Below are 25915 nucleotides of genomic sequence, written 5' to 3'. Positions count from 1 at the left end.
GAAGTGCTGCTCCCAGTGGCAAATCACATTTTGCTGCATTTAACACCAGCACCTTCACACTTGTTTTGGTTGCTTTTAGTTTTGTGGCTGTCCTGAGCATCCTGGCTGCAGCGTTATGACTGAATGCAAATGTCTGGTGATGTGACCCTGCACTGAGGAACTGAGGAACAGAGAGCTTGCAGTTTGCTAGGCACAGGAAAATAGAGAAGTTTTATTAAAAATGAAAATGCACTGTTGGCAATAAAATGGCGTGAAAAGATCCAAGTGGGAACAGCCTGTGCTTCAACAAAAAAAAAAGGAAAAATATGGGGGGGATCACAGGCTGCAGGAAATCATAGTGTTAGAAGCATCAAAACTCAGAGATGGGGCTGCAAGTTTTGCATGGGTTTCACATGTGGCTAAGAATGCTGAGGTAACCTTATCAGAAGCATCAGAGAAAGCTAAGACAGCCTACGTAGTGGTGTTGTAAATATTAAATTTAGGTGTGGATGTACTCCAGATGCTAAATTTGGGTGGCGAGGCACTGCTGCAGGTTGCCCAGAGAAGTTTTATAGAAGTGGTCAAAGTCAGGTTGGACAGGTTTTGAGCAACCTGATGTAGTGAGATGTCCCTGCCCATGGCAAGAGTTGGACCAGAGGATCATCCAACACAAACCACTTGGTGCTTCTATGCTGCTGCATAGCAAAATGAGGAACAATGTGGGGAAAGTAATTATGGGAGTATTTATTTAGAAAGAGACAAAGAAAGGGCCAAGAAGTGGGAAAGAGGACAGTAAAATATGAAAGCCAAACATGGGTCAGAAAAGGGCTACTGTCAGGTGTTTCAAATGAGTTTCCATGGCTCAGATGGAACATGGACAGGGGTGACGGAGCTGTCAGACATCAACATGTTGGTGGTGCTTCCTTTGGGCTTGATGACATCCACCCATCACTTCCTAAGGCTTTGCAGCCTGGTCCCAGCATCCATCTCACTCTGGTTTCGATGACCCAGAGGGGCCAGATGGAGCCAGCCACGCTCAGCAGGCCAAGAAGCCTTTCTCTGGAGCTCTGGCTCCAAGCTCCAACCTTACCAAGGCTCTCATCTCTCTGGCCATTAAACGTGGTCCCTAGGTGCTCCTTCAGATCACACTCCCTTTAAAATGAAATTCCTCTTGCGGAAAGCTTGTGGCACATGGGTAATCCTATTCTACATCTGCCTTGGTGGAGTAACAGGTTAGGGGGTGAGAAACCACCTCAGGGAACAGGGATGCTCTCCAGGGGAAGATTAATGAGCTGTGAAAAAGAGATGGAAATGGATCTGCTGACCTTATCTGGAATTTATATTGCTTTCAGAATGGAAATAGGAACCCCTCCTGGAGTGGAGTGGGTTCTTCCTCTTGGGTTGTCCTGGCCACCAATTGCTGCATTTCTTGCAGAGGCACAGCCTGGCTCCTTAGCACAAGGTGCCCTGCTCCCTGCGGGAACGGGATCGGGATGGACATCACAACGCCGGGGCGGGAGCGGCTGCTGCCGGCAGAAACCTCCCAGGAAGGAGGAGAAGATGCAGCAAAGGCAGAGAGGAGCGGCCAGCGGGGAGACCTGAGCCTGGAGCCCAGCCTCAGCGCTGCCCTACAGAGCAGAGCCACCCAGCTCCTCGCAAGCAGTAACCTAACTTGGAATTCGTATTTTTTAAATACAGCGATTTTGAATCTTTTCTTCTCGACAGATGCTGCTGCACCACCCCGTGGAGCTGCTGGGGATGCTCCTGGCAGGTAAATGGGGGTTTGATGCCACCAAGTGGGCTCCAGTCTGAATCCTTACCTGGGGCACACCAGCACAGGTGTAAGCAGTTAGGCAGTTATGCATGGGGATCGCTGGCCTATAAAGGGTCAGGTTTTTTGTTTTTCTTTTTTTTTAAAGTGGGGCTAAATGTTCATCCTGTAAGGGAAGAGTATGTCTGTTCTGTTAATCAAAGACAGAGGAGATAGAAGCAGCTCAGGAGAATGGCACTGAGGCTAAACGTTTTCTGCAGGTAAGTTGATACAGAGATTAATATATGTGACAACACAACATTTATTGCAGTCATAGGAATAATCTTGCTGTAGTTTTAGTGTATGTGCTGGCTGGCTTGAAGAGTAAGTGGACAAAGGTTTCAGGCTGAGCGTTTAAAATGGGAAAAAATACGCAGTTGTCCAGACGTCGTAGTGTTTGTGGATGCTGAGCACCCACATAATGAGCTTGGGCAGTTGTGAAAAGATGTTTGTGATGGAGTATTTTCTCTTATTTCATGTTGATGATGCTGTGTGAAGAGTGTTCTTCTATAACAAGGGGATTTTCTGTTATAAATTCATTTATCCTCCTTGCACACATGTCTTAGGTGATGGAGGCACAAGAATAAAGCCCCATGGCTGTTTGTAAAGGTTACCAGTATGAGAATTGGATAAACCATCAGCTGGGCTCGTTTTGTTTGCCTTGTTATGGCTGACTTCTATCCTGTGTTGCAAAACTGTGAAGGGAAATAAAAAGTTTGCTCAGGAAGGATGGTTTTCAGGAGGGTTTGCAGTATAAATGTGTAGCAACAGCTTTCACTGGGGCAGGAACTGAGACATGGTGGAGAGAGAGGAGGAAGCACAGCCTTCACTGCCTGCCGGGTCTCCGCTGCTGCTCCTCACCTCAGGCCACCTCCAGCAGGATGCTCAGGGTTAGCCTGGCTGTCCTGCTAGGGGAAGAGGGCCTCAAACAGAAATTCTGGAGTTTCCATCAGCAGAGGCGTGGGTGTATTTGTTATGCTGCTAGTGCCAGCAACGATTCATTGGGTTTGTGCCTGGCTAAAAAATAATCTTTCTTTTACGACTGTTATCATTTCTAGCTAAACAAATACCACTCCTCTCATTTCCTCTTCCTCTAAACTAATTAAGCTCATCTTCTTTATTTGTTTGCTTGTAAGGACTCCATTTTACAAGCCAAGATTTTAGCAGTTATTTCTGTCTGGCTTTCCTTGAAAACTCTATTCCATTTGGTCTGGGAGATGTGACCCTTTGAAGTCCTCAGAGCCTCATGAAAAACCCATAAACTGACATGCATTTTGGGGAAGCATCTCTATCCCTCTCATGATGATTCCTCAGATGGGAGCAAATAGATGCTCTCAGCTCCAAACTAGTAACTGGGAGTGAGATGCTTGGAAAGTGCCTTCTGGGCACAGACTGGTAGGGAAAGCAACCCTTATGCACAGAATTCAAGTAGAAAAGGCCTCAGCCCTGCAGGCAGATTCTCAGACCACCCAATATGAGCTCCAGATGGGATATCACACTGCCTGAAGGAGATGGGTTGTCAGACTTGAAGACCGAGCTGTCTAGATTCTACCTGTGTGTCCTTGGCACAGTGAGTACCATTGCCAAGACTTGCTCCATCTCCCTGGCTTGTCTTCCCTTCATGTTCTTCTATCATCCAGGGATGCTGGTGCCTTTGAAACAGGCTGCAGAAGTGGAGAGAGCCCTGCAGAGAAGAGTGGCCATGGTGGGTTCCCCAGTGCTGCTTGCGGGGCCGCTTAACATCACGCTCATCCACTCCATACGGTGGGAGCACCTCAATGGCACTGCTTCCCACACCATCCTGCAGTATGAGAGGCACAACCTGACCATCCACATGCCATACATTGCACGAGCCCATCTGCATGCGTCCAATGGATCTCTCCTCCTGGAGGACCTCCAGGAAAGCGACAGTGGCATCTACAGAGTGACTGTCAACCAAGCAGAAAGGGAGAGCTTGTCATTCTTGCTGGATGTTCTGAGTAAGTGGTGGCTATGAGAGAGAGGAGTGGGGTGATGGATGCAGGCAGAATTTTGAACATATATGGATTATCAGCCTAGCAAAGGGGTATGGGGAAGAGATTTTTGAGCCAAGCCTTACATGCAAGTGATGGGAAGCTTGGACCAGCTGTGGATAGAGACCTTCCCAGAACTCTGGGAGACCACCAGATCTGGTGATGCTTCTTCAGCATCAGGATATGACAAAGGGCTTGACCCCATACTGGAAGGTCTCTTCCATCCCTTCTTTTCTGCTCTCAGAAAGAGATGGAGAGGCTGGCAGTGTTGTGGCCGGTGTCACCCATGCTGCATCATTTCCAAGGAAAGCTGGCATCACTAATAGAGTGAAGCCCAGCAGGGTGGTCTTCATGGAGAAGTCACCAAAATTGTCCTTCACACACCATGCTGTCTGTGGCTGTTGGCTACTTCCAGGGACAAAATGCTGTTGCTGAGATAAAAGCATGCTTTAAATAGCACGCAAGTCTCTTCTTGATGTTGCTCTTGCCAATTCCCTTAATTTGCTCTGGTTATTTTCTTTCTAGTAATGCTGCTGCCATGATGTTACTGCAACATCTCTGCTGCAGAGAAATTTGCTTTCCTTTTCCTCTTTTTTTTCCCTCATGTACTAAATGTGCTCTGTTAACCCAAGTATGATTAAAAAAAAAAATAAATGACTTAACTAAGAGTACCGAATAAATGCCAGAAAGCCCAGCACCCTTGTGCAGTGCAAGACTTTCTAGCAAAAGTCATCTGCAATCACATCCTTGCAGATTAAAGGCTGCTTTAATGAACACTACCAGCCTGATCCCCTCTGTGGATGGTCCTGCTCTGGTCTGAGAGAAGTGCTGTTGTTTCTGTTTCCTTTCCAGAGCCTGTGTCTCACCCTCAGCTCTGGAGCAGTGGCCTGGTGGCCAAGGCAAGTGGTGAGGTACTATGTGAGATAGCAGAGGGCAGGGCAGACGTCTTCACCTGGAAGAAGGATGGGCAGATGCTTCCTCCGGACAGAAGTTACCACCTCTCTGGAAGCCTCAGTGTTTTGCCACTGAGGATGGTAAAGAAATCGGACTGTGGCTCCTATTCCTGCAATGCCAGCAATGGGATAAGTTGGCAGGAGACCTCCCTGAACGTCACTGTTGCAGGTGATCACTAAAATAGTGGCTAAAAATGAGCTTCCCATGGGCTGCCCTGAGGGGCACGGAGAGATGCTGCTCTCCAGAACTCAACACTCTTCCTTTGCTCCACCTGTTGCCAATATCCCTTGGTTACTTCACTTCATTCTTCTTCCTCCATCTCCCAAGGTCTTGCCACCCAGGATGTCCACGTGCTGTCAACCAGAGCTCGCTATTGTAGGATGATAGGAAGCAATTTGCAGTCTTCCATTCCACCTCTAGCTGGCGCCAAGCCACAGATCTTGGTGCAATGAGCAGAAGAATTTGGCCATTCTTTCTTAGAGAATGTCCCTAAGCCTAGGTCAACATCTCAACCCTTGGCTAAAACAGTGGTGGGCAGAATATGGTCAGAGTGTTGGGCAGAGTGCCTGTGGGCAACATTTAATCCCAAATGGGTGTTTCATGGACCAGAGCCTCCAGAAGAAATAAATCCATCAGCTAGTAAAGTGAGAAATCCAACCTACCCATGGTGGAACTCCATGGCCCACTAGAGCCCTCCATGCTGATCCTACTGTGACATCGCTCCCAGCTTCAGGGATTGTTTTCCTTTTTTTTTCCCAGGTCTCTCCCCTCCCTTGCAGGATGTGCTGAGGATTTCAGTGGTTGCTCTGGTCTTTGCTGCTGTCTCAGGATGGGGCATAATTTTTCCTGTCTGCCAGTCTGAAAAGCTAAGAATAAGTGAGTCTGCACTGGGCTGAACACCCAGTTTTGTCTTCCAGTGGTGCTGAATGAGGAGCGATGCTGTGGGAAGAGATGGTAACCAACTCATGCCCCCTTCCTGATGACTAAACATCTCCCCTTCTCATCTGGAGGCTTATCTTAAGAGTAAACTCTCCTTGGTGGTTGTTTTTTGTTTGTTTTAATGGAGAAAACTGATTTTGTTAAGTTCTCAGGTCAGGTTGAACCCTAGCATATCCTTACATAATCTTTGCTCAGAGCGTTGAGGTGACTGAGAGACACATTAATAGAAAATTGTAGCATCTCCGAATATTTTCATTCCAAGACTCCATTTTAATAAAGTATTTTATGTACTCTGTGCCATGATTGCAGAGCCCTTTATAGCTATCCCTTCTTTTAAGTGGGTCAACCCTACCATACCCTGAACAGGGACACCCCACTGCTGCATCCCACCCAAAAGGAGGGCTGGGGACTGGTGTGGGGCAGCCTGGGGGGACATAGATGTCACCCCACTCTGCTCTGATGTCTAGGGGGAGAGCTGTGGAGGTGGCTCAGTGCCTACACCTGTGGGCTGGTGTGCATCTCCTCCATCCTGACTGGCACTGCTGGGCTCCTCTGGATGAGAGAAGAAGGTAAGAGGCGTTTTAGGGAGTGTTGCAGTGCAGATACCAATTCTTTCCCTCACAAAGGTAACAGCATGCAAGAGTGATCATTGGAGTGGGGACCTTATGGGAGATGAACATCCATCCGAGTGTTGGCTGGAGAGGAGAAGGGCCCTTTATAGAGGAAATGGACCCCTCGGGCTCAATGTGTTGTCCTTGGCAAGCTGAGAAACCACCATACAGATTAGACGCTCACTTATACTACTAATATGGTTGTTCTTCTTTTTCACAAAGCCTTTTCCCAGTGGGTAACTGCAGAAGGGCACTTAGAATGACCAAGGAATAGAGCTGCAAGCTGGGGGGGGAGAAGGGGGGGTAGTGAGAATGGGGGAGGGGAGGTGACTGGAAAGTCCAGTCATGAGAAAGGGACATGATGGAGACTTACAAAATCCTGAAAATGGAAAAAGTGGTGCTCAGCTCTGTGCTGTTCTCTTCCAGGCCCATCCATTGCTGTCATACTGCCACAGATTTTCCTTTTGTATGTGATTGTGATCACCTTCTTAGTGGCTTTCACAGTGACATTCCAGCCTACGAAGCTCATCCGGCTCCAAAGCACAGCAGGTGAGCCGTTCAAGAAAGGCAAGAATGGAGATAAAAGCAAATGATAAGGGGGTTTATTTTGCCACACATCACTCATGTACAAAGTAATGCTGGCAGCCCCTGTCCACCTGTGGGAAGGCCACATTGACATGTCTTTCTTGTCCTTCCCATGGCCAGCACAGCGCACGATGGGCTATGCTGCTCCAGGAGGGGTGCTCCTGGTGGTGCTGACGAGCAGCTTCCACATGAAGAACATCCACCGGCGCCATGGTGAGGAAGTTGTCTGCCTTAGCCCTTCTGCTCTACCATTCAGAGCTGGGACTGCTCCAAAAATCCATCTAATTGCTGCTGTTTTCTTTTTTTCTTTTTTTTTCCCAGAGATTTGCTTTTCTTTTTTTTTTTTCCTAGGTCTATTTAAGCAAGTTTTCATAGTGGCCAACTGCTTTTTTCTTGTCTTTTCCTTCTGACTGTGTTTTCTGCTGCTTTTTCCTTATCTGACCACAGAAGAAGGCTGCGCGGCGTTCATGGACGTCACCACCCTTGTGGTCAGCACAGCAGCAGTGTTGGCCCTGCCGATCCTTGCCATCTTCCTCTGCTGTAAGTGCCCCCTCTTATTTCCCCGAGCCCAGTTGAATTATTCAAAAGTTGTTTTTCCTCATTCCGAGAAGTCCTCCTAACCTCTCTGGTGACAATATCCCTTCCCTATCCCAGCCCCAGATGCCATCTGCTAAATTCAGTGCCCCATGCTGTGCCTCTCAGGTTGCTTTCAGTGATAAATGTGTTTTTTCACAGATCACACAACACAGGGGTGGCTGCAGGAACGTGACTCCAATTGTGCAGACATGGAAAGGTACAGCCTTCTTTCCCTTTTCCCATGTAAATTCATAGATATAATCTTGCAGTAAAAGAGTGGGATATGGAAACCAACACATGCTTTGTTCCAAAGTTTAGACCCCAAGAAAGGTGCAGACCAGCTCTCACCTCCCTGTCCCTGATTTCACCTTGGGTTTGTGATGGAATGCTCTGGTGGGGTCCACATTCTGTGCAAATCCAACGCACAGCCTTAGCTTCTTTGTGCCCCAGCTGTAATGACCCTGAGTTGGAGGAAGGAGCGTCACAGCTGTCTGTAGGGTCTTGCTGGGTTTGGAGATGTGCAAGGTTTGGGGCCTCAGGCGTGGGGCAGGGCTGCACTTGTGGCTCCTCTGATGGTCAGCACATGGAATCACAGAATGGTTTGCATTGGGAGGGACCCTGAGGATCATTTGGTCCAACGCATCTATTAACAGATCAGGTTGCTCAAAGCCACATCCAACCTAACTTTAAGCACCTTCAATGATGGAGCACTTACAACTTCTATTACACAGCACCCTCACTGTGAGACATTTCTTCCCTCCAGGTCCTTTGAGATGTCCCTGCCCATCAGCAAGGATCCTGATTTAACCTGCTAGACACTGGGGATGTTTCCTGTGTGGCTGGCTCAACATGTTAATGTTTGATGTCCATGTCTCATAGGTCTGAGCCTATGATATTGGCGATATAAAGCAATGAAATTAATCATTTTTGTCTTTAACACAGCACTAGGGGTTTCTAATGCACGTTTTTCCATTTATTTTCCACTTTAGTACCAGGCTCCGAGTTAGAGAAATGCCTTTAAAACTAGTTACAAGCGTGACCCTTGCTACTTTATGGCATTAATGAGGCTGTGTATGTTTCTGAGTGTGTGTAGGTAACCAGCCATGTCCACCCCAGCCTTTTCCTGCTGCCACACAAGGCCGTGCTTGATGCTTCCTCTCCACATGCAGATGACATCAGGGTGATTTGCACGTTTGCTCCCTGTGCTCTTCCTGAAGACCCGTGCAAATGGCAGCATCCATGCCTGTAGAGACCTTCATGTGCTTTAAAACTATTTGTTTAAATGCAAATCCCTCTGTAGGAGCGCTGTGCCTGTCACTGGCTGTTGACAATGGCTCCCCTGCTCTCTGCTGGGTTTTTCTGAACAGGAAGGAAAAGATGAAGTGTTTTGGAGTGTGGTGTGTAGGCCAAGATATGTGTTGCTTGCACAGAGGATTTCCTGCCTCCACAGCAATGTGGGGAGGACATTCTCTGCTGGACGAGACTGGATCTGTTTCAGGGGTGAGGGTTAAGAATTCACTCCTTTCTGCAGCTTTTAAAATCCTCTCCTTCAGCTCACTCCAAGCAGCAGTAGTTGAGTGCTCGCAGTTCTGCATGTGGGATCCTCGGGGCTGGCCCAAGGGGAAGCAAACACAGATCAAACCCATGATGGGATTTTGTTGCCCTTTGTAAGGGAAGTAATCTCCCTGCAACAGCAAACTCTGACTGGTTACAGATGGCAGTACCTCCTCTGAGGGGCATAGGCCATGTTTGTCTATCTGCCCACCTTCTGTCACGGTTTCCTGTTGCCCTGATACTGTGGGTACGTGAAATTATCTATTGACTTTTTGTCTTTGCTTAGCAGACTGGTTTCTCTGCAATGCCATTAAGCTTAAAAAAAAAAAAAAAAAAAAAAAAAAAAAAAAAGTTATTTATTCTAGCAGGCTGAGGTAGGCTGTGGGATGCAATGGACTGTTCCTCCCTAGAGGCAGCTCTTTATATTTCCCTTTGCTGAGCCCCACGAGGTCCCTCAGCCCACTTAGTTCCACCCTGGATGCCAGTATCATCATTGGTGCCACCCATCCCAGTGTGGTGGCACTGCTGAAGATGCTGAGCCTTGGGACATACTGCCAGCAGGATGCAGTGCTGCTACCCATGACTAAGCTGCTCTGCTGGTTGCCTGCCCAATGCAACATTGACAAGAAGAAGGACAGAGAAGGTAGCAGGCATAGCAGCTTTCAGGATCTCTAGCAGGGACCTCGAAGAGACCTTTTGCCAGCATTGATTTGAAGAAGTAATAGCACAAAATATTCTGTTAATATATCCTTACAAGCATAGCTGCTGAATTGTTGTATAACACAAGTAGTGCTTGCCTGCAACACCACGGTAACCTTTACGTGCTATGGGTGATAATTGTGATGTAGCACTGAGAATGGGGAGGCACCTCCTAAGAGTGTTCTGTTTTAACATGATAGAAGTTATAACAACATAGTCAAACTTGCTAATGTTTGTTGATGGATACCCCTGCCCTGCAATCTGTTTAGGTAACAGAAAGAGCTGTGTCTCTGAATCAAGGAGATAAGGAAGTTCTGCTGAGGCTGGGTACCAAGAAAATAGGGGGTCCTGCTTGGAATGAATCACTGAATATGTAATGTGCTCCTGGGAAAACTTCTGCTTAGACAATAGAAGTTACGTATATAAACAGAATATCTTTTGTGTAAGGTATGCATGATAGGAGGATTGCCCCATATTTCCCCAGTGCTGCCCATGAGAATAAATACCTGCTTAAAGGTAATAAAACTTTTGCTGCTAAGTGTCTTTGCATCAATTCCTTCCACTGAGAGTGTCTTATCCTCCGGAGAGGCTGTCATCCGAAATCCAGGAAGAAAGCTCTTTAACTCCAACATGGTGCTAGAAAGTGGCATTCCTTTATTCCTCGCGATACGTACCAGATGACTTGAGGAGCACAACCGTGCTCTGTCAGCGCTCAGGTTCTACACTTACACAGTTAAGATAAACATATGAAATACGTTGGCATATATCTTCATTCTTTCTCAAGGACTCCTTAATATATGCTAATATCCCTCTGGGCATGCTCAGTGATACATAGGGTGATCGAGTGCCCACCTACTTCCCCATTTTTCACCATCAGCTTCAGCACTGAGACTTTCTTGTTAAGCCATAGCGAGCCGCTATGCGGAACCCTAGGCAAGTCTTTGTGCCTGCTGAGGATGAAAACGCTCTGCTACGATTGGAGGCAAGCTATCAGAGAGCTGGCCTGTGGGAACAAGCACCGCCCTTGAAAACTGAACAATAACGGCACAGTGAAAGCAGGGAAGTTTCAAGGGGAGCTGCAAGAAGAGGTGAGTGCGTGTATGGCCTGAACTGGCTGGGTGCCGGCAGGGAGGGGCGGAGGGATGGGAAATGGGGAGACAGGGCAGAGCAAAAGGGGTAGGGGCGGAATGAAGGGGATGGAGCCGTGGGGCTGAAGCTATGGGGACGGGGAACCCTGTAATGCTTCCCAAATGGCGTTCCCGTTCTCCCCTGTAGGGTATCTGGTTCTGCACCTCTCGCTCAGCTCTTCCCTCTTGTCCAGCCCTATAAACAGCAAATCTATAGCGCTTCTGAAACAGCACCTCTGAAGCATTTTAGAGCTGACAAACAACCTCTCACTGCCCGCCTGGCACTCCCCCAGCTGCCTGCCCCAACCCCTGATCATTGCTTGGCATCTCCCACACCTCCAGCACTAGCTGTGAGGCTCCCTACAACACAGGCGCTCATCGCTGGGCTTTGGGCTGCAATTTTGCACAAAACTCCTTTTTAGATGGTTCATTTCCCTCCCCCCTCACCCCTTTTGTAGTTACTCTCGCTTCTGTTAGAGCAGAAAATGAAACACTCAAAAATCGGTTGCTGCGGTCTGCAGCAGCTGTGCTGAGCTCCCAGCTGTCCTGCTGCGTGCAAGCAGTGAAACTTGTTTTCTTGCTACTATGTAACTGCCAGGAAGTGGTTTTTGATTTTTTTTTTCACTGTTTTTGACAGTCCTTTTGCTCAGTAAGGCAAAAGTGACTGAGGGAGAAGTTGCTCACAGCTGAGCTTTCTGATTATTAATGTATTTAACCTTCTGAAGCTGAATGGTTCGTGTTTTTTCCGTTAGGGAAGTCTGCAGATAATAGCTTCTGCAGCACACTGCTACAAAACAGGAAGGAGATGAAATATTTGCCTGCTGTATATCAGCTCCGTCCATTCCCAATTGCATCCGTTCCCAATGTGCTTCTGCGTGCATTTATTCCCACTGAAGATCAGTGAGTAGTCAGTAAGCTCAGGGGCAGAGTGTGCACAGTGCTTCAGTGTGATGTGCATCACGACCTGATTCTGAGCTACCCTGGGAAAGGTACAAAGGTGTGGGCATGGCAAGGTGTGAGATCTCCTGGGGCAAATCGAGGTGTAACAGCAACAAACAGTCTGTTAGATGTTTACTTATATCCCACTACAGTAGTTAGATTGATCTCTCTATTCCTTACTGGTGATCACAATGATATGGTATGACTTGAAAAGAGAAAGACAAAGAGATGTCACTACCCTTGGATCCAGCGATGCCACTTAATTAGGGCATAATTAGTTGCTCTGGTGGTGGGCACACACGTGAACGCCACTCTTCTGCCTCCTGTGTGCTTCCCCCACCCACTGCCCCCACTTCTGTCAGCTGCTGCAAATGTGACAGAGGCCTCTTGTGGTCGGCAGGCCTTCTCTAAAATGTGATCAAGGCTTTACTGCTGTGTAAGTGCAGCTTGAGATTTGGAATAATCTGTTAATGGGTCGGAGGGAATTCTGTGGGTCTCACTTTCTTCCTGCCCTCCTTGGGCACAGGCATCATTTGTGAGAAGTCCCCTCCTTAATTAAGTTTGCCTGTTACAAAGCCTGTGCTTTTCCTATTTATTGGTGTGGCTGCTGTTGCTGCCCCATATAAGGATCATAAAATTGGGAAGTAACCTCTGGAGGTCACCAAGTAGGTTCCCTATAGATTACACAGGAAAGTATCCAGGGTGGTAGTGAAGATCTGCAGGGGAGACTCCACCACCTCCCTTGAGCAGCCTGTCCCAATGTTCTGTCACTTTCATTTTAAAAATTTTTTCCTCATATTCAAGTTCCATTTTGTGCCATTTGTTCCTTGCCCCCTTGTTACACACCACTGAAAAGAGCTTGTTCCCCCCACGCACTTGACAGGAAAGTGCCAGCCAGGGACAGAGTTGATTTGGTTCATAGTGTCTGCTATGCTGCTGTTTTAGTTTTAGCATAAAAACAGCGTTGAAAGCAGGCTGTTGTTTTTATTGCCGTGGAGCAGTGCTGCACACAGCCAAAGACCTTTTCAGTCTTCAGTTTCTGGCTGCCAGTGAAGGGCTGGGGAGGCAGGGAGCTGGGAGGGGAGGGGACCAGGGCAGCTGACCTCAACTTACTGCAGGGGTGTTCCGTAATACATGACATTGTGAAGAAAATATGTGAAAAATAATGAGAAGTTGACTGAGCAGCTGCTGCTCAGTTGTCTTTTTTTTACTTTTTCTTTCTATTCTGGGCTAAACTACAGCACCGCCCTTTAGATACTTTTAAGCTTCGATAAGATCCCCTCTCAGTCTTCTCTTCTTCATGCTGAACAGCCCCAGATCCTTTACTCATATAGGAGATGCTCCAGGCCTCCCATCATCTTTGCGGTCCTCCAGTGGATATAAAAGTTCCCTGTCTTTCTTGAACTGAGGAGCCGAGAACTGAACACAGTGCTCCAGATGTGGCCTTACCAGGGCAGAGCAGAGAGGGAGGATCGCTGCCCTTGTCCTACTGGCCACACTCACGTTAATGCACTGCAGGTTATCATTGGCCTCGTCGGCCACAAGAGCACACTGCTGGCTCATGGCTGTGCTGTTGGCTACCAGGACACCCAGGTCTTTCTATGCAGAGTTCCTTTCCAGCAGGTCAGCCCAGAACTGGTACTGATCTATTCAGTTATTCCTCTTCAGGTGTAGGACTCAGTTCTTGATCTCATTGGACCTCATCAGGTTCCTCTTCACCCAGCTCTTAGCCTGTTTGGGTTTCACTGAATGGCAGCACAGCCTTCTGGTGTGCCAGCCACTCCTCCTGGCTTTGTATCTTCAGCAAACCAGCTAGGGATACACACCTTCATCCAGTTCATTGATGAAGATGTCAAGCAAGACTAGACCCAGTACCGACCCCTGGGGAACTCCAGTAGTTAAAGGCTAGACTCTGCACTGCTGATCACAACACAGAGCTCTGCCAGTCAGCCAGTTCTCAGTCCACCTTGTCTGCCCATCTATCCCATGCTTCCTCAGCTTACCTACAAGGATGTTGTGGGGGACAATAGCTTTGCTGAAGTCAAGGCAGACAACATCCACTGATCTCCCCTCACCTCTCCAGCCAGTCATAACATCACAGAAGGCTATCGTGTTCGTCAAGCAGGATTTCCCCTTGCTGAATCCATGCTAATGCTCCAACTGGCAAAATGGAGATAATTAGCACACCAGTGTTTTCCGCTTGTGCTCCCAGGTCTTTATATTCTTTGATCCTGCCCCTGTTCCAGCTCCCAGTACAACCCATGCCCACATGGAAGAGCAGCAGCAGACAGCTGCTGTCTGGGGAGCCTCCCTGCCTTGTAACAAAAGGCTCTTTGTGCGCCTGTCCTCCCTCTCTATGTTCAGCTAAAACTTCTTCCAACCTCTGCCCCCGTGGAAAGTTTTATTTGCTATCAATCCCACGCTGTAGCAAACATTCATGGGAGGAGGTGATTTTCAGTTCCTGGCACCGACTTTCTCACAGACAACAGAACTCCTCAGAGACTGAGATAACAAACTGATATTGACATGAATTCATTTCCCCGGGGGACCTTATTTATTTCTCCCTATCGCAACCGGAGGAGGTGGAGGACGGATCTGTGTTATAAATTGCAGCAGCAGTTTGCAGAGGAACTTCATCACATGCCTGCTTGCAAACTTACTCCTCAGTGAAGCGATACTGTCTGGGTGCCTGAACAATGCTGACTGTGGCCTGGAATATTTCATTTCTTTTCTGAGTGCTGCAGCTTTGTGCAATTCGTCTGAGCTGGAGGAAGGTCCTCCAACCACCACCCTTCCTCCAGGGGAGCCTTTCTTGCAAACTTGCCTTGTTCTTTACTGGGGGAACCTCAGCCCTTCCCTGCGTGCACAGGGAGAGCTGGGACGGACTCTAAGACCCAGATGCCCACTTTGGGAAATAGGGTGTGCCAGCTGGAAATCCTTCATCTCTAAATGGTGCCTCCTCCACAGCCCTTGCTCCCACATCCTTCAAATAGCAGTTTATACCAGTAAAGAATATTTTTCTTGTTTCCCTCTTAAAAGCCTCAAACGTTTCTTGCCTAAACCTCAGACATCAGGAGGATGCCGAAGAAAAGACTGGAAAGTGGCTGAATTTTGCATTAGCATTCCCACAGCCCTTTGTCCCATAATGTCCTCCAAGGTCACACGCATTTTGCAGAGGGAAAGCAGACCTCATTTCCTACTTTTGCTCTACTTCAAAGATATTCTTTGAGCCCATGAAGCTCCACCAGCAGCCCTGAGTGTGTGCATTCACATACAAGCCTTGCCACCAGGGCTCTGCAGCCTGCAGCAACCGCTCTGCCTCAGATAATGCAGTGCACGGAAGTTCACGTGATTTCTTCTAAAAGCTCATTTCGTGAAGTCCTTTGATCAGGGCAGAAGCCAGAGAGAAGCCATCAGTCCTTCGGTGGTGAGGAAAGCCAGGACTGGAAGTCTCCATTGCAGGCTTGAACATGATGTACCCTGCCTATATCCTCTTCTCCTTGGCTTTTGGCTACTTTTGGGGTTAGGATGCTGGGTTGGGAATGGGCTCAGAGTGGTCCAGGGCAGCTCCATAATTGAAATAGTTTTTTTTCTTCCTTCCCTTCAGATGCTTCTCTGAACTATGCTGGGGCCCATGGAAGACAAATGGATGTTGCCAGGAGGTAATGACTATCTGAAGTGGGCTCAGCTTTCAGCACAGGGCCTCATCTGTGCATCAGAGCTTTTTTTCCCACTGTCTCAATTCCATTGTTGGAGGGGATGGTTCGACATATATATTCCTGGAGGGAGATTAAGGCAATAAAAGAGCATGTCCATGGTACATGCCCTTCCCGCTGGGTAATTGGCAGTTGATCATCCGACTGTGGCATGGTGGGCAGCTAGGAGTGGGACTGACTGCATGGTGCTCCTCTCCTCTGAGATGACCCCCATAAATCAGCTTGAATGCCCAAGAGAAGCAACAGCCCAAAAGGTTTTTTCAGGTTGCTCAGTCATGTATGATTCTCTTACTGCTGTGCTCATGGTAACATTGGCCCGAAAAACTTGTTAAGCAGGTTATATTTTAGATGGGTGCCGTTGAACAAGCTTTGAGCCAAAAATTGTGTCCAGCTTCTTACACCCAGCCAGACCGTGTCCCTAAACATGTCCCTAAAGCAGACCACCTCTTATGCTCCCATCTGAGACTTTAATTTCAGGGCAGTGAAATCCCTTTGTTGGAAATCTGAGCTCCTCCATCATCATCCTTCTTCCAAAGCTTTGCAAATCCCAGCAGTAAATGCAGTCCCTGTTATCCAGATGCCAGTGCTTGTGTCTGGGCTCTGAAGGCAGCTATGAGCATGGTTGCACCTCATTGCAAAGTGCATTGTGCACAGGCAGATTGTGCTTGAGATCTCCCGTGAAAACAGATCAGCATTGCACATACTGGAGTTTCTAGAGTAAAGAAAGTCACCTAAAAATACAGAAAGTCCAGAGAGCAAAAGCTAAAAGAATTACCAGACAGAGCTCAAATAGGCCAGAAGCATTCAATTTGGAAAGAAGTGGCTGGGATCGAAGTGGGATTGAAGTTTTCCAAGTCATTAAGAAGGTGGATAAGGCAGATGCAGTGCCTGCAACCACTCGAGAGCTCAGTCATCTTGAGGAGATAAGGGAATGTGTTCAGGCTGAGGAAAAGTGCTTTCGGTATATGCAGGGAACATGACCATAATGGCCAGCAGCTCTTTAAATGAATACTGAAGGGACAAAGTAGAGCTGCAGCATTGCAAATATGCAGTGCATGGGAAGGGGTGCAGACAAGACAGCAACAGTATTACTGCTCTTGTGCTGGTGTCAGTGCCATCTGCCAGCAGCGAGAGGTGCTGATGGTGCTTTGCATGGTGTCATTTGCAGGTGGGGACACTATTCCTAGAGAGCCCCACCAAGAGCACATCGCTGCAGGAGGAGCTCAGACCCAATGAAGGCCTGAAGGCACCCGCAGGTCTTGGCCATGTCAAACACACACTGTGAGTATGAGAGAGGAACTCAGCTGTGCATATCCTTGGGCTGGGTGCTGCTGGGCAGCTGTGGAGGGGGAGGGCAAGTCCTGAAGCATTTTCATGCTCCCTTGCACCTCTGTCTTGGTCAAGAAATGAGCATCTCAGCAAGTGCTGCAGTATCATTGTGCCTGGGTACCACTAGGTCCTGTTGCTGGGACAGCATGAGGCATGGGGGTGAAGCTGTGCTGAGTGTGGTCTCACTGAGCAGTAACCTCCAGTATAGCAAAAATGCTAAGTCACAGCCTGAACCAGTGATTGAGCACGTGGTGGGAAGGCAGGGCCAACCCAGGGGAGCTCAGGTGCATGCAATGTGCCTGAGTGACTGGAAGGGGTGGAGCCAGGATCCACACCTTCCAAGACCTCATGTAAGGGTTGGCAGTGGATGTGATGGTATTTTGTTGGACATCCCTGCCTACCTGAACTCCTCTAGGGGTAAGCAGCTTACTTCCTTTATTTCTGTGCTCATGGCTGCTACATTTGATCAAATTCTCGCTCATTGCAGCCTAGGATCTTGCTGCTCTGCTGTCATTGTGGTGCTTTCATCATGTTACTCTCAAGGAGTACAGAGTCCTGTTATTCTCCTTCCAAAGGCAAAGACCTGCTTGAGTTTGCTAGGAGCCATTTATATAACAGGTCTACAAAAGTGATGTGTTCTTATCTTAAAAAGGGGGAAGTAAATCAGATGTGGCATAATGGGGGCCAAGAAATCAAAGAGTCTATGAGCCAATTAAGTTGTCCTGTGGCTTTTCTTTTAAATTAACCCACCGTGCTCTGGCATCTTTCTTGTTTCCAGACGTGTTGCTGCTTTTCCTGGGATCCTGCCTTGGGGTGGAAATCACAGAAAGAAAACTTGCAGCAGAAGGATCCTCTGTCATGATGCATGCACCAGCAATCAGCAATACGAACATCACAGAGTGGGAATACATAGAGGGCAACACACCCAAATTCATCTTGCAGTACTATGCCAACTCACAGTCTGCAGTTGTTTACACAGCATACAGAGACAGAGTGGTTTTCTACCAAACAAATGGCTCGCTTCTCCTGCAGCAGCTGCGGGAGGCAGACAGTGGCCTCTATAAAGCAACAGTTGACCTGATGCAGGACAGGGCTAGGACAACTATCCTGGAAGTAATCAGTAAGTCAAAATAGGTTGAAAGGATGTTTTGCTCTGACAAAGATTTGCCATGAGTATGGCAGATGAGATGCATTTTTCTGGCTTTATCACTGCTTAGAAAGACATGGACAAGAGCCAGGCACCCTCTTCCTTAACATGGACTTCCTTGTTTCATCATTAGCAGCTGAATTAGCAGGAGGTGAATGTCCTAAAATGCCCTCTGACCTTAGAATCATAAGCTCAAAGCATGGCTAGGGTTGGAAAGGACCTTAAAGACCATGCAGTTCCAAAACCTGCTGTGGTGGAAACAACTTCCAGTAGGGCAGGCTGCTTTCTGGCTAAATGTGATGTCTTCTCTTATGCCCCATGCTTCCCCACACCACTGCTATGTGTGAGCAACCCTTTCCTCTTGGAAGAAAGTGTCCAGAAAGTCCCTGTCATCACTTCCCAGTGATGCACTACCTGGCACCCCCTGTAGGCTGCTATCCCTGACCCAGGGGTGCCATGTCTGTCCTCCAAGAGTCAGTACTAGCCATCCTTGAGTTGGCACAGTGGCTTGATGGCAGCAGCTGTTGAACTCTGTAGTTACTGCCTTGCTCCTGTATCTTCTGCCTCTCTGAGCTGAACCAAGGTTGAGTTGCAAAGTGGGAAGGTGCTGCTCTCCCCACGGGGCTCACAGTTCTTGCATCTCAACCAGGGCTGGCTTTAAGGAGGGAGGAGTGGCAGTCTCACTCCAACGGCCAGATAAAGAGGGGAAATTCTTTGATATACCTGGAGTAAGACTGAGACACAAGAAAAGTCAAATGTTGTCCAACCAGTTTATTATCAGTTTAAAGTGATGGGGAAGGGAAAGACTAGTGATTATTACAGATGAGATGATGGGGAAGGGAAGGTGAGTGATAGGAAAAGAGCGAGACTTTTATGTAAAGCAGGGGCTGATTCTCCTGGCTACCTGATGAATGAAAAACGTGTATGGGCAAAGGAAGGGAGGGAGAGAGAATAAAATGTTCTGTACAATCACTAGAAAAGATTTCCTGGGTTTGGTGACAAATGTTGCCTTGATCTGTTGGACTTCCCCATCAGTTGAAGAGGTTACAAAATACATAGAAGATAAAATGTGTTGAATAAGGCTCATACAAGGAATGGACTTCAGAGCTAGAACAGCACAAAGTAGATAAAATGGAACACGTTTTACCTATGGGCCCTCTGGAAGCAAAGAAAAGAGATCAAAATGTATGTTTTTCTGTTTGCTGTACACCTTTAGCTATTTGCTTGACAACATTACCATTGTTGTCAGTCTTTAGACAAGAATTAGAGTCACTCAAGTTTGCCATAGACACTCCCTTCTTTGGCTGGTAAGTTGTCGAGAGCTGTGCAGTGCTGGAATATTGCTGCTCGCATCTGTGTGGCTTGATCTGCCAGGAGATCCAGGGCATGAGCCGTTTCAGTAGTAATAATTTCAAGGATGGTTTTTAATCTGAGAATGCAGTTCAGGTTATAAATGGGTTCTTGAGCACCACTGACCATTCATTGGAGTTCTGGGAAGCTGGGCTGTGGTGTTTGATTATACGCTGTGAGGCAGCTGGTTGTCCTTAGTCCAAGTTTGGCTGCTACCACTTGTGGAGATGTCAGTGGGCTGTCATCATCTGAGAACACTGTATGCTTTGACACCTAATTCACCACCATCTCCCCCAGGACCAAAAAGAATACTGGGGGAATTGTTCCCACGTAACATACCCAGGCCAATTTGCAGGTAGTTGCCTGTCAGCATAATGGGCACAAATCCACTAGTGTCCCTTCAGTGCTGCTGAGTATTTTCAAATACCCATTCCACAGCAGGATTATTTACATGTTCTTTAGCTTGGAAGTATGTGGTGTTCAGAGGTCCTGCCACATTAGAGTTCCAGACTTTACCAGCATCACTTTCATCCCTGCACCACTCACAACTCCGAGCTCCAGCATGGGGTTTGCAGGTGAATTCATACCTCCAGTTTTGGAAAACAGCGTGCTGTTTATGGAGGACCAAGAATAAGGAAATCCATCCTCGGTTCCCAAATGATTATACCACCCCCATTCATAGTTACTGTGCTTTCCTATCTCATAACCCATTTTATGATAAACCCAAGTGCAACTGTTAGTCCCAACCTAGATGCCACCTGGCTGAGTTTGATTCAGACAGTAAATAACCCTGGTGGGATACTGGATTGGCCATGAAGATGTGTTCTTCCCAGTGGATGCTGCAATCAATTCTGCTGTAGTTACTTGCCAACCACTTGAGGGCAATAGGGGTGAAACCCAGGACTAGGTTTCAAGTTGTGTGGGTCCTCCACAGACCCAGCAGTTGGTGAGGTTAAAAATGCTTGCTGCTTGCTCAGCCAGTTGGCTAAAAGAGTTCTGTATGCCATTCTCTTAATCCCCAGAGTCTTGAAGGGGACAACGGATTGTTCTGGGGGTTGTGACAGTACACCAAAAGAACAAAATTGACATTTTGCTCTACAAACCCAGCCTAAACTTCTGAATATTACAAAGATAGTTATTAAAATATAAGTGATTAAAATCAACTGCCTTACTGCATTCAGTCACGGTCCGTATTTTCACCTGTAGTTCCTTAAGTATTGGGCAACCCCCACCCACTATGTCCACAATTTGTATTCCAGCAGTTGACAGTTAGGGATTACAGTTCCTTCTGATGCTGCCTGGATTGTTTCTCCTTGAGACATAACCTGTATTTATCCTTGCAGTTGTACATACCTGCAGGTTTCAATGGTTCTGGAAGCCCCCTAATTATAAGGGGGTCATCTTGGGATCGATGGGCATCATAGTGGGTAGTTTGTGGTGCGGCTGAAGCTTTCCATCATAGATCACGTGAAGACAAGCAGCCTTTTTGAACACTTTCTGCTAATTGGTCAACCTTCCCAGTAGTGGCAAGAGGGTCTCCTTTTTCTACTGGGTTAGGACTGCCTGCCCACTAGGCAGCCCTCTGATACAGGACTAGGGGGCCTGATTGTTACCATTAGTCAAAAATGCCTCTTGCAGAGGCAATTAAAAGAGTTCTGCCATGTCACTGTTTTCCAGAGCCTGTACCCCAGCCCAAACTCCTGAAGAGCTCAAACCTGAACAGCTCTCTCATCAAGCTGATCTGCCTGCTGCCCAATGGAACCGTGGCTGCTGTCTCTTGGAAGAAGGATGGACATTCCCTTACCCCACAAAATTATTATCAGCTCACTCAGAACTCCGCTGAGTTGTGGATAAGGAAGGGAGACAAGTCGAACTGTGGCTCCTACTCCTGCAACGTCAGCAATGCCGTAAGCTGGGAAGAGGCAACCTTCAACCTCATGATGGCAGGTAAGCATCAGCCTGTGGTGGGGCCACTGCTTTGCTGCATGTCTCGGAGTTGTCCTCAGTGTTAGTTCCCCTCGCTTCACTTTGCAGGTCTCTCGCCTCCTCTCCAAGTTGCACTGAGGACAACAGTGGCTGCACTGGCTCTCACTGTCATCACTGCCATCGGCTTTGTCATCTGGCTCCTGCAGCCGGGGAAGCACAGACTTGGTGAGTGCCCATACTCAAATCCCCAAACTGAGCCCTCTCTCCATGCCATGAAGAGGACAGAGGGTGCAGTAAAGCCTTTCTCCACTAACTCACTTTGTTAGTTGGAGGAATCTTGCTCAGTGGTCATGGAGTTCATATACTTCTTCTTATGCATCTGTATACTGCACAGAAATATAGAGTCCTAGCAGCAGTTAATCCCACGTGGCTTTGGGAGAAATCATTCTACCTACGCTATGTATGCAATGCATGCCATGGTATCATGGTAGGAAGCATGCTAGTCTTTCCTCTGCCGTTTCTTGGGCGTCCCTGGGCTGAAACAGAACAGGCAGGACACAAAGAGCTTTCCTGCATGAAGGTGCTGAGAGCTGACCCAATACCGTGTGGCACTGGTTTTGGTGACCAAGCTCAATGGCATTTGGGTCAGCACTCTGCATAATGCTGTGCATCCATACCTAAGCCTACAGGTTAATGCGGGCGCTTCAATGGCAATCAATATTTTGGTTATCAGAAAGCAAACCATAAGACCTAGCCAAAAGAAAGACCACTCACAGTCTTTGTAGTCTTCTTCTATCTTCTACCCATCAAGAACAATCCCCAATATAAGCGAGACCGACTGAGGAACAGAGGTGAAGCCCAACCATACATGGGAATATTGTCCTAGACTAACCTGTCTCCCTGTATTAACAATGGAGTTGTGAATTAGGCCCTGTTTTGGGGGTAATCTTTCCTGAGGAGCTCTATGTGCACAATGCTTGTGGTGAGAGCTTGTGCCACCTGAGTTCTTTGTAAGCTGGATCTCCAGAAGAAATCCAGTGCTTGCCACTGTAAGAGGCAAAAACCTGGGCAGAAGTGTATTAAGGTGCCAAACCAGATGAAATTGCTGTTTTGTTCAGCTTGGAGCAACCCCAGACCTGGCTGGAATCTCCCTGTCTCTCCAGAGGTCAAGCAAAGCTTTTGTAAGCCCATCAAAACCCTTTGAAGCCCACCAGGTTTTGTCATCAGGGGTTCAAAACCTTGGGGATTTGATTCTTTCCAAAGAAAATCTGTGCTTGCATTCATTTTCCTTCACAGGCTGCACCTCAGTGGTGAGGTCCTGAGCTCCAATTCAAGTCTGATTGCCTTTTTTAACAGGAAAAGAAGCATGGACATGGCTAACTCTACCCATCAAGGGGCTGCTGGGCATCTCATGTCTTCTCCTGTTTGTCACCTCTGTCATCTGGATGCAGGAAGAAGGTAAGATTCGCTGAAGCTGTGCATCCTTGTCTGATGTCCTGGTAGCTGACTGGTAGAAATCAGTGTTGAGGTTCACTGCTCAGCCTCAACCAGGAGAAGCTTTCCCATCCCAATTCTTTGTTTAATTCTTTTTCCCACAGGTCCTTCTGCTGCCTTCATCCTGCATGGGCTTTGCTTCCTTGCTGCAGTCATGACTGTGGTGCTGATCACCATGATCTCTCAGTGCAGACCAGAAGCACTCCCCCAGTGCCCAGCCCAGACCTGTGAGTTGCAGGTGGAGACACAAACCCCTGGTGCTAAAAGCCCCATAAGAGCCCAGGAGCAGCCTCTGAGGTTATCACTACAGGAGGGATGAATGCTGCTGTGGGGCCCATGCCCTGCTTCCCACTGATGCCCATCTCCTCCCTGTACCAACTCCTCTTCACCATTGCCCTCCCACTCATCAGAAATTCTCCTCTCTCCAGGCCATCATGTCATCCTGTGCAGTACAGCCATGACACTGGCAGTCAACTTGTCATTCTCCTGCCTCTTGCTCCACAACTTCCAGCAGGTCCATGGTAAGGGCTAATTGGGTTTTCACTGCATGTGCCCTTGCTTGCCTTCTTCGTGGGGGAGGGCTGGGGTGTCTGTGGGGCTGGGCAGTGGGACTCCATGGGTGGCTTTGCAGGCTGGTGCTTCAGGAAGGGGATCTGCACTCATTGTTGCCAAGGCAAGCCATGTGCTGAGCAGGGAAGGAACAGCAGGGCAAGGTTTGCCCCTGGAGCTCAAATGTGTGAAATGTAAGGATGCTCTTCTCCACCCGCATCTGGACATTCCAGCTCTGGAGCTGGTTAAGTGGGATGGAAGAGAGAACACTGACACTTCTCTCTATCTTCCTGGCAGAGCGTGGCTGCTCAGAACCTGTCAGTGTGATTGCCAGCTGCGTCCTTGCTGTCCTGGCAGCTCTCCTGTTGTTCTCCCTCTGTTGTAAGTACCCAATGGTTCTCTTCCTAAATAGCTGCTTGGTCACAAAGATCCTGGGCTCAGCTCTCACACTCTGGCATCAGCTTCTGTAGAAAAGGGAATCCCACACTTTCCAAGGGTATGCAGAGCATTTCAGAGTCCAGAACAGAGGAAATATTGCACAGCATAAAGCCAGTGGGTGGCATGTTAAAGGTGCAGGGCTTGCAGGCAAGGTGAGTGTCCATTTCTGTGCTGCCTTCTTGCTCTCCATCTGAAGCAGAAATCTTGTGTTTCTGAAAATTGAGGGGTTCTGCCAAGCGAAAGCCTCTCATACCCACTACACCCTGCAGCCCCATTTCCTTCCCATGCCCCATGAAGCACACACAGTGTTGGAAACCGAGCAGCTGATGCCCTCTCCTTCATTTCCAGATTACAAGAAGAAGATGGATGCCAGCAAACAGACCACAAGCACCCAAGTAATTGACTGCCCACCTCGGTGTCTCTTTCCCCTGCTGTTGCTTTCAGAAATCCTCATTATTTCATGAGGAACATGCAGTGCTAAGCAGAAAGCACCCACCTGCCTTCCTGCAGGGTGACATAGACTTGGTCACTACCCTGGGGGAGACACCATGAGCCTGTTCTGCCCATAGTGTAATTGTTCCCATGGGCATGTTGCGAGGAGCTCTCATGCAAACGTGCGTGTCAGTTTGGGTACAACATGCTCTTCTCCCCCAGAACACGGGGTTGTGAGTGAGGGAAACCACAGATCCACAGCATCGCCATTACATCTGCATGCCCTCATGCTGCACCCTTCAACACCTAACACCAGGCCTCAGATCCTGCCTCTATGTTTTGGAGATAGCAGGGGACTCTGGGATCTGGGAACCCTTCCCTGTCCTGCAGTAGTCATGGGGCAGCCCTGTCCCACCTTGGGAAGGAATCTCAGTGGCATGGGGGATTAGGGCACACCAAAAGGGATTATGGCCCCCAAAGGGGATTACCACCTATTTTAAGGGGATTATGGTCCACCAAAAGGGATTACAGCACACCAAATGGGATTATGGCCCACAGAAGGGGATTATGGACACCAAAGGCTCACCCCCATGTTTTTGCAGGGGAAAGAAGAAGATCGTGAACAGAACCAAGACAAGGAGAGCAAACATTCCCTTCACCATCCTGGAGATGACATCACACAGGAGCCAGGCTAAAAAAAAGGATGTAAGGCACCGCAAGCTCTGCCTGCTGTCCAGCAGAGTTTGGAGCAAAAATTCAGCCAAAATGTTAAAAAAAAAAAAAAAAAAAAAAAAGGAGGAAAAAAAAAGGAGGAAAAAAAAAAGTTACACATTCCAGACTTAGCTGTGGACAGATCTGAGAAGTTCTGTTCAACTGTCCCAGCTGTGATGTATTGCTACTATTTGTCAGATAAGAGCAGTACTGGCCCAGCCAATACCTTCTGGCTTCAAAAGATTCCTGTCTGTTTTGCTTTTAGCTCAGCTTCTGAGAATTTCCACTTCCTGAACTGCTTTCTTGCTGTCTCCTTATATGGTGCCTTATAGCTGTAGCTGCTGTGCTCTCAGGCCTCAAGTCTTTATACGGCTTTTAAAGCATTCCAGACCTCAAGTGCCCTGAGTTGGTTTCCATTCCACTGAGCCAGCCTTGTCCCACCTTGTCCCACTGCTTATCAGTGTGCAGTGGGCACTGTGGGCTGACGCCAGGACAAGGCGAGGGCGCCGTGCAGTGCTGACACAAGTTATGCCAAATAACTGTGTGCCTTCTGTTACACTGGCTAAGGATAGTTCTGTGAACAGTGAAAAATACGCAGCTTTGCCTTCAGTTCTGAAAAAGAAATTTGAGAATAGGCTTCAAGATTGCAAAAAAATTAATCAACTTACGTTTGAAACTCCAGTTTCAGTCGACATGAATTCATTAGCTGTGAATTTTCAAATGCAGTGCGTTGAGTTGTGATCAGACATTCAACTTCAAAATCTGATCATGTCTCTTAACCAGATTTTCAGAAGCCTTTTCTTACCAGAGAGAAATACTCCTCAGTTCACAGTCATGTCTTTTTTATGTTACTGCTTGTTGATACTACACACATTTGTCAAAAAATATTGTCAAGAAGAGTCAAGAACTTCCTTGCATGGGAAGAGTAAGATTTAATCTCTGATGAACACTTTGAGAACTCACTAAGAATTGCAACCACTGCCACTGAAGCAACCTGATGCATCAGTTTCACAAAAACGAGGTCATATATGCCACTAA

The 25915-nt window shown here is 47.8% G+C and overlaps 2 protein-coding genes across 2 annotated transcripts; both read left to right on the top strand.

Moving 5' to 3' along the window:
• Positions 1-1613: 1613 nt before the first annotated feature.
• Positions 1614-10222, top strand: LOC122183044. The gene is made up of 10 exons (XM_042876777.1): positions 1614-1750; positions 3430-3768; positions 4654-4923; positions 5515-5631; positions 6162-6263; positions 6732-6854; positions 7011-7103; positions 7338-7430; positions 7626-7683; positions 8230-10222. Exons 1-10 carry the CDS (start codon positions 1705-1707, stop codon positions 8279-8281), a joined length of 1293 nt encoding a protein of 430 aa, XP_042732711.1. The 5' UTR covers positions 1614-1704; the 3' UTR covers positions 8282-10222.
• Positions 10223-10707: 485 nt separating this feature from the next.
• LOC122182915 (hepatocyte cell adhesion molecule-like) lies at positions 10708-25915 on the top strand. Its single transcript, XM_042876577.1, has 12 exons — positions 10708-10807; positions 15393-15447; positions 16670-16782; positions 17609-17950; positions 21005-21274; positions 21362-21478; positions 22610-22711; positions 22852-22974; positions 23176-23268; positions 23594-23677; positions 24083-24129; positions 24769-25915. The coding sequence occupies exons 3-12, from the start codon at positions 16767-16769 to the stop codon at positions 24859-24861; spliced, it is 1287 nt and encodes a 428-aa protein (XP_042732511.1). The 5' UTR covers positions 10708-10807; positions 15393-15447; positions 16670-16766; the 3' UTR covers positions 24862-25915.

The sequence above is a fragment of the Lagopus leucura genome, unplaced genomic scaffold, assembly GCF_019238085.1.
Source record: "Lagopus leucura isolate 7727_CA_CO unplaced genomic scaffold, USGS_WTPT01 Super-Scaffold_100016, whole genome shotgun sequence".
Taxonomy (NCBI): domain Eukaryota; kingdom Metazoa; phylum Chordata; class Aves; order Galliformes; family Phasianidae; genus Lagopus; species Lagopus leucura.
This window is presented reverse-complemented; position numbering and strand designations above follow the sequence as displayed.